This window comes from Panonychus citri, unplaced genomic scaffold (genome assembly GCF_014898815.1).
Source record: "Panonychus citri isolate SS breed McGregor unplaced genomic scaffold, ASM1489881v1 Contig00040, whole genome shotgun sequence".
Taxonomy (NCBI): domain Eukaryota; kingdom Metazoa; phylum Arthropoda; class Arachnida; order Trombidiformes; family Tetranychidae; genus Panonychus; species Panonychus citri.
In genome coordinates, this window is record NW_026515445.1 from 446,312 (window position 1) to 455,146 (window position 8,835).

Here is an 8,835-nt window from a genome sequence, read left to right on the forward strand (position 1 = left end):
TAATCAAGTTTACTTTTGCTCGCTCTCTCTTCAGTTAATTGTCCTAAATTGTGAGAGTTTATTGATTCTGAGGAGAGATTTAAATTTAGAAATTATCAAAATGATTAACAAATTGTTGAGATGAATATTTTTCCTTTTCCTCTCAAGTTAAAAACTAAATTATTCAATAAATTGTTAAATTTTTGCCAAGTTAATCAACTGTTTCTAACTAATGATTGAGTTAAAATCGGTTGACTGATTAATATAACATAAATTTAACAACAATTACAATTAATACTTGAGAATATATTTTCAACAATTTGGTTGATTGAACATAACCAGCAACAAATTGGACAATTTAAATCAACACAGAAAGTGATTAATTTAGATAAGTATGTAAATACAAATTTGTAAATCTAATCTCAATTAAGAGAGGAGAAAGTAATTAGCATGAGCAATTAAAATCAACAACAATTAGAATCTGATTGAAAAACTTTTTTTTTTTATCAGAAATTAAAAGTCACCTTCAAATGATCAGATAAAATTTTCCCCAAACAATCAATGAGTTTAGTAAACTTTTACCGACTAATTAATTGATTGTCAATAACAATCAGTAAACTAATGATGATTAGGAGAAATTAAAAGTTGATTAGTTAATCTGGTTTCCAAATTTTTTATCATCGCAAAGGAAAAAACTGGTTATATGAATTGAACGGAAGAGTTAACTCTCATTCTTAATGATTAATTCCAAGTGATTAACTGATTGTTACCTAAGAATAATCAATATGATGATTATCAACAATCTATGTAATTAAATATTAGCTCATTTCTGTTTCTGAGATGAAAAAAAAATCATCCAGACCCAAAAACTTTCGCAGGTCACCAACGGTCAGTGACATTGAACAGGTAACAGAACAAGAAGATTGAATGAAAAAGAAGAGGAAAAAACAAAATCAAGAATCGCATCAATTTCATCATCTTCATCTTCATCTTCATCTTCATCTTCATCTTTATCTTCATCTTCATCATTTTCTTCCTGTTCTTATAAATTCAAGTGAATACAAAAAATGGTAAGAAAATGAATGAGATAGAAAGAGAGAGAGAGAGAGAGAGAAAGAGAAAGATATTATTCCGGTTCCGTTAGGGCTGAGGCCGTAACTGGGACTAAACGACTAGAGGGACTGGTTTATACACCGTAAAGATGATGATGAAGATAAGAAGAGGGAGGAGGAGGGATGAAGATGATGAAGATGAAGACGAAAGGTAAAATTTTCATGTTCCAACTTTAATCTTTTCCAAGTTTAAGGGTAAACAAGGTAACTCAACATCTTCATCGTTCGTTGATTGTAAACCCAACATCTAATTTAATTGTTCTCAGCAATTGTGATCCGATATGATTTCTAAATTAATCGATAACTGTCACTAATTGTGATTGTTTTTTTTGTTCTTATTCTAAAATTGATTTTTAATTGTTTCTTATTCTGTTCGTCATGACACAATCATCACTTTTAATATCAACATGAATCTTAAGGTAACATCAAAATGAGAATCAATTAAAATCCCTGTGAATTAAGTGTCTCCTTAATTGTTACTCTTCTAGTTGATTAATCTAATTTCTTTCTCTATGTAGGCTTTTATTGTGATTATTATTAATTTGACTGTTTTATTAATTGTCCATGGATCGGATTCATCGCCACCTTCACCACCATCAACATTAACAGACTCGCAACAGCCCCCGGGCTATTATGCCTTTGAGAAAGCGACCCGAGCCCATGGTGTCCCACCCCGTGTACTTAAACCACCCTATCTACCGGCAAATGTCCCATGTCCTGGTAAATAATTAAATTTCAATTCTCTTTAATTCAATCAATCAATTAATCGATGGTTAATTGTAACAATTTGTTTTCAACTTTTCTATTTCAACGATTAACTTGATTCTTTGTCAACTGAACCGTTAATTGTGTTGAAAGCAATTTTAAACTGCGACAATTAAACAATAGGATGTGTCCACGTACAAATTATCATCTAATTAACTAATTGTAACCATTTAAGAAAAACAAAAAGTTTATCATTTCCGCATAATAATCAACTCAAGGTCAAGAAAAAAAGTTAAACAATTAACCAAAGACAAAGAAACCAATTATCATACCCTAAGGGCAAGTGAGAATGATCTAATCAACCCTTAGGCCTTAATCATTACTAAATTATTACTTTTTTTTTGTCAGCCAACAATCAGTTAAGGGTGAAAGGATAAACTCTCAATGTAATCAAATTTAATGATCATCATAACGATGATTGTAATTGTAATTGTAATGATAACATTGTTTTCCAACAAAAAAAAAGTTTATTCATTGAGTCGGAAGTTAATTTAACTTTTATGCTTCTTAATTGTTGATCAACATGAAACTTCCGCTTCTTAATAGATTTACCTTGATTATTATTATGATTACTGTTATTTCAGTGTCAGAATCACTGGTCAACAGGTCAAGGTAACATGATGAGATTAAGATAATGACCAACAAAGTACCGTTATAATTTGGTATATTGGTTAACATGAATGACATAGATATTAAATATAAACAGATATCATGATAATTGAGTTGATTGTTAGGTTTAAATTAAATTAAATCTATTACCTTCATGGATCAACAATTGGCCAGGTAAAAAGCATCATTCTCATCGTGTCAGAATCATGACAATTTATTTAACTGCAACTGAATTAACTCAATTGTATTGATAATTTATCCTTCTGGTTAACGTCAATCAATTGAATCCATTTTTTTTACTCATTTTTTTTTGTATTATTTATATATTGTTGTTAGTTAGTAAATTGTTATTATTGATCATTGAATAATCATCACGATAAATGGTTAACAATTTAACTGTAAATTTAAACAACAATTAATTGCTAATTTCACCTTGAATTTCGTGATGATTAAGAAACTGTTAGGATATCAAGAGGTCATCGTAATCATGATTTCTCAATTTTCTGATTGATTAAAATCCTCAACAATTAACGAAAGTCATAATCGTAATTGAATACAAATCACTACAATTACTAAATTAGTGTCCAATCAGTAATCAATTAATTATTGATTTAGAGTCAACATTAACCTGATTGATATAAATTTTTGTTTCCTCACAAAAAAAAAATGGATCAACTGAATTGACAACAATCAAATTAATCAACTTGCTGGTTATGATTAATTTAGTTGGGAAATTAGTTAATTTTTCTCTCAATCAATGAACAATCAATTATCCAGGACTTGATATTCAAATGGTTATGATGGTTAACATCATATTTGATTTACTATTTAAAGAATCAAGTTAATCATATGAGATTTAGGTTAAACATCATCATTAAATTGTTGATAATCAAAAAATGGTAACAATTTTTGACATAAACTAACGGTTGATTGTGATTATGTTTTCAAGATTAACTTGATTACCATGTTAATGATGAAAACCAAAAATAGATTATCAAGATATTATATAATCATATTGACCTTAACTACACCTTATTATTATTACTACAATTAACTACAATCAGAATAAAAATTAATCAAACAAAATCAACAATTGAAGTTTGAAAAAGTTTTCACAACGTTGGGAATGATAATATTGATGGACAATGAGAAAAAAAAAGTGAAATGATTAAAGTAAATAATGTAAATTGTTGTGATTAACTCAGTGGAAATGAAGCTGATTAACTTGATTGTGAACATCAAAGGATTTAATCAATTGAATTCTCATTGTAACTTATTCACAACCAAGACAATGTAACTCAATTGCTATTGAAGGATTAAGATGAAGATGAAGATGATTAAGTTGATGTCTTTTTTTTCACTCACAAAGTGTCACCAATCCGTAACCAAAACAATTGAATGAAAGGATCAAATTGTTATTATTGTTGTGATTAAAGTTCCTTGGCTTGAGTTTGATATATTTTTCTATTAGTTGATTGTTGGGTTAACAGTTTGACTCCATTCAATTAGATTACAATCATCATCCTATTGAAATCTATTATCATCAAGATGATCATTATTATTATTTAAATGAAAATGATTCTCATCATTTTTATCATATTATTTTCCAATTGTTGCATCCTGATGATTTTTTTTATATATTTTTCATCAAAAGAAATTGTTGATTATCATGATTAAGATGATGATCATTTTAAATTGTTATCATCATCACCCTGTGAGGGTGACCTTAGGACCTATTTAATCATTGGTCTACACAATATATGATAATGAAATAATCAAGCAACAATTTAGGTTTAATAACAATGAGAGTTTAAGTTTAATGTTTCCCAAGGAAGTAAATTGTTTACAATTAACTTTGGCAACAATTTACTAATCATCATTTCATGTAAGTTGCTGGTTAGTTAATCATCTTGACCATGTTGTGAGTTTGATTGTCAGTTGATTATTTCTCTGTGCAATTTGAAAGGTTATCAAGAGTATGATGATGATTTGTTGATTAACAGCGATCTTGATTTGATGATTTACTAATTGTCTTATTTTTAATCTCTTTTTTTTTCATAACAATTTAGGAGCAATTAAAAGTGATTATCGTTTATCACCAAAGGACACTCTCTGTGGTGATTTAAATAAAGGTTATGTCCCATTGAATCCCATGTTACAATCAATTACTGGTCAACCTTATCCATTGTAAGTTAATTGTTGTTAATTGTGGTTAATTTTACAACCTATTGGTTGATTATTTCAAGCTGATTTGATGATACAATTAATGGTTCATTTGTCACAATAGTTAATTGTAAACCCAAATAACTTGACCCATTGTTTGACTTACCTAAATAGCTTTGGGATCATTTCCTTAATTTAGTTGATTGTTTATCCACCAAATTAACTTAATTTTGTTTTTCCAAACTAATAACAACTCAACAATTCAAACAATCAATTTCAAGGTTAACTTTTCTTAGTTAATTACAAACAAACAACAACAATAACAAAAAATAACCACCAACAATCAATCAATTTCAAATTAAGATTAAAAGTGATTTCAAGTGTAACTTGATTAATCAATTGATTTAATCAACAATCAAATAACGAAGATGAAAAAAAGCTGAAAAAGTAAATCCAATCAAATAACTTGATTTTAGTTCATTTAAATCAAATTACTTTTGATTCATTATCATTATTTGGGTCAAGCAGATTAAGATCAGAATCAATTTTAATTGTGTGTCTGAGTTTCTCAATCTGATTGAATTTTGTTTCTAATTGATTTTCGTTTCTTAATTGTCTCAACAGTGAATTAATTAAAAATAAAACACTACACTTTCTGGCTCGTTCATTACCGTTTCTAAAACAAGACATTAACAATATACCAAAAGTGGCCAAGATCCCATCGGATACTAAATTAGGAGCAATTAACAGCAATCAAAATAATAATGAAGATGATTATTCATCTAAGCCTGTTGGCAATGGAGGATTTGATTACTCTGGAAATCATTTGATTAAGAAACGATCATTAGCCGATTTAACTAATCTACGGTGGGATTTAATTCGTGAAGCCAAATTCGGCGGCCATGGATTTAATTACACGGAGGCAAGACAGAAAGTGTGTGAACAAAACGAGGGAATGTAAGTAAATCAACTGATCATTTTACCAACAATTAGCAAAATCCTCGTTGAAATGATTAATCAGTCAGTGTTTCCTTAATTTCCTTGCCTGACAATTAATGAAAGAAGAGCAGTAATTAAGCCAATGCAGTTAATTGCTTTTGCAAATTTGTCACAATTTTGTGAGGTCATTGAATGAAAACATTAATTATCCGAAGTCTTTGTTTAATTGTTGTAATTATGGTTTACAATTAATCTCATTTTATTTCCTCTCTATCTAGATTATGTCAGGTGATGTCAACCCTTGGCGGTGGGAATACAGGTTCGAGTGGACTACTGTCCACCTTAAGTTCAGCGGCTCAAGTGATGACCGCTGCTTCCAATGCTGCAAGCACAGCTCAAAGTTTAAGCTCTTTGGCTTCATTGTTTCAACAGTTTAGCGGAGCAGGAAGTGGAAGCAGCTCAAGTTTATCCTCATCCAGTGGATCATCAACACCTTCATCAGCTGCTTTAACCTCTTCTTCATCTTCAGGTTCATCTTCATCATCCTCCGGTTCATCCGGAACCTCTGATGTATCAAAATCCATGTTCACCCAAGTATTATCACTTTTGGCCTCACTAAACGCCAATTCTGCTCCTTCAACCTCAACTTTATCTTCATCAGCCAATAACTTTTCACCTTTATCAGCGATCGTTGAATATTTGATGAACGTTAATCCAACAGCGATTTCCAGTCTACTTCCCGCTCGAAGGAAAAAACCATTGGACTTCGAGGATATCCTTTCATCCGAGACAATGACCGTGTCTCAGGTACCGCCGACACCCTGTCCATCCATCGAGGAATATGTAGCCCCAGTTTACGCTCGAAACTATCAAGGTGTCTGGAAATACGTTGTTCAGATTCCCCATGAAGGTTATTTCACCCAAACAGTTCAGAAAACTTCGTGTGTGTAAGTACAATCCAAACAATTAAATCGACAATCAAATAGTCCAATTACATTTTAACGCTTCTCTTATACTCCAAATGAGCCAAACACTTAACACTCTTGAAAATGATATTCAGTTAATTTGAACAATTTAAGTTCCTATTCTTGGTCCATGATAATATCTCTTAATTGTTACCATGATTCTAATACCTTACAAACAATTAATATTTCCTCTTCGCTCTTTCTCATGTTAAACTTTGATTAATCTCTTTTAATTGTTTTGTTACCTCAATTTCTTTACCCAACAATTAACCCATAAATTATTACTAACCTTTTAACTAACTTTTAATTGATGAGTTAATTTAAGGTGAACAATTGAATTTAATCTGAAAACTAGTTCCAAGTTTAGTTGTTTCTTAAATTATGTTTTCCAATGTTCCAACAATCAGGTTGATGAATAATGAACACACAATTAGCATAATAATTTATTTCTTTACCTCATTTAATTGTGTAAATTGTGTAATTTAATTTAAATTGTTGCTCGCCAATTAACTATCCCAACGGTACCAAGAACAACTCAGATTTAGTAATTGACATTCACTCACGGTCTCGGTCACGATAACAATATCTCAACAATTAGAATTAATTTGAATAGAAATTTAATCTTTAACATAGTTAAAAGATTAATGAATTAAGAATAAAGTTATTAATTATTTGAAATAGTTAACTAATTGTTGTTATTAAAAAGATCCTGTTATATATAAATTGAGCCCAATGGTTGGCATGAGCTGGAAAAAAAAACTTTTGTCACAATTTAGAAACAAAGTTAATTGTTTTCAACGAACCTTTAACCAAAACAATTGATTGTTGATTAATTTAAATTGTTCTTTTAATTGTTACAGGAAAGGACGATGTGATTTCATGGAAGGAGTTTGTCATGAATCTCCTCGGTGGGTCAGTTTACTGGTCGCTGAAATATTTTATCCTCAACCAAAGTTCAACAATTTAATTGCCTCACCAAGTGAAATTAAAACTTATACAGTTAACCCAATGGTCAACAACAATAATAATAACAACAAAGCAAAACATCATCTTAATAGTAATGGTCATCTTGTTAATCACCCACACAATCAAGTTAAACATGCACCTCATGGTTACCCAATGAACCCAATGACCCACCATTTACCTGGCGGTGGAATTGGAATCGGTGGTCAAGCAATGAGTTACCCGGAAATAGATCAATATTTAAATCGTAAAGTTGGTTACCGAGAGGAAGCGATGATGATGATGGCACCAGATGAGAATCGTCGGGGAGCCAAACCAAGAATGATGGTCTATCATGATGAAGAAAAACCTCAAATTGTATCATCAAGTCACTCGGCTTCGGCTTCGACCCAACCACCTTTGACCTCTTCAACTTCTTCAACATCAAACCGGAAAACGGAAACAGTAAAAGAGGAAGAGTGTGACGGCCATGATGCTGTCGGTTGCTATCAGATGAGAGTCTATTATGATTGGTTCCTAATTCCTGGTTCATGTAAATGCTGGAAAAAAACTTCCCAAGGAGGTAGTCTTGATACTCTGAAGAAACTGTTCATTGGAAAATGAAACAATTAACTAATTGTTTCCTCTAAAACTGATTTACCTAATTAATTTATTGCCCTTCAGGTTGACCAATGAACATATCCAACAGTATTAAGAGTAATTAAAACTTTTACTTTGAGAGTTGAAAGTTTGTTCAACAATTAACAAATTATTCAAATGAACGAAAAACAAACCCACCTTTTAATTAATCAAATTGACAATTAATTAATCATTTCTTTCGCTCTCAAAATTTAATATTAATTATCACAATTTGTTGTATTGTACAGACACAATTTTAATTGATCCATATTTCAATTTGTTGTCCTTTTAAAAGTTAATCAACAATTAACTTTGTTCACAATTTGGATTCATATATTTTTCATATGATACAATTTGTTTACTAATTAAAACATTAATCTCTTAAATTATTACGACTCTTAAACGTAATTACGATTGTGATTAATATGATTTAATTTGGTCAGAATGTTGATTGTTACAATTGATTAATTTTCAACAACTTTTTCCTTAATCATTTTCCATTCTTCACTTGTAATGATTAACTATTCATTTGATTGTTGATTCGTTTCCAATCAGTTAGTTTATTTTTATCTCTTAATTGTTGCCATATTAACAATTAAGAATAGATTAATAAATTAATCTTATGTAATTAACCAACAATAAATAAACCCTTTGATTACTTTTGGTTACAAATTGTATAAAATAATCAAGATTATGATCAACTTTTTCTCAGCAATTAGTTA

General features: G+C 30.2%; 1 protein-coding gene across 1 annotated transcript; it reads left to right on the forward strand.

Moving 5' to 3' along the window:
• The first annotated feature begins 1,054 nt into the window (after window positions 1–1,054).
• Window positions 1,055–8,499, forward strand: LOC128397878 (uncharacterized). Its single transcript, XM_053358648.1, has 6 exons — window positions 1,055–1,510; window positions 1,610–1,811; window positions 4,535–4,652; window positions 5,253–5,585; window positions 5,846–6,514; window positions 7,393–8,499. Exons 1-6 carry the CDS (start codon window positions 1,499–1,501, stop codon window positions 8,096–8,098), a joined length of 2,040 nt encoding a protein of 679 aa, XP_053214623.1. The 5' UTR covers window positions 1,055–1,498; the 3' UTR covers window positions 8,099–8,499.
• The last annotated feature ends 336 nt before the right edge of the window (window positions 8,500–8,835 follow it).

Bases quoted from the DNA above. Each gene is read 5' to 3' on its own strand.
- LOC128397878 (XM_053358648.1), top strand. The intron at 1,812-4,534 runs GTAAATAATTAA...ATAACAATTTAG, and splicing joins GGCAAATGTCCCATGTCCTG to GAGCAATTAAAAGTGATTAT. The intron at 5,586-5,845 runs GTAAGTAAATCA...CTCTCTATCTAG, and splicing joins TGTGAACAAAACGAGGGAAT to ATTATGTCAGGTGATGTCAA.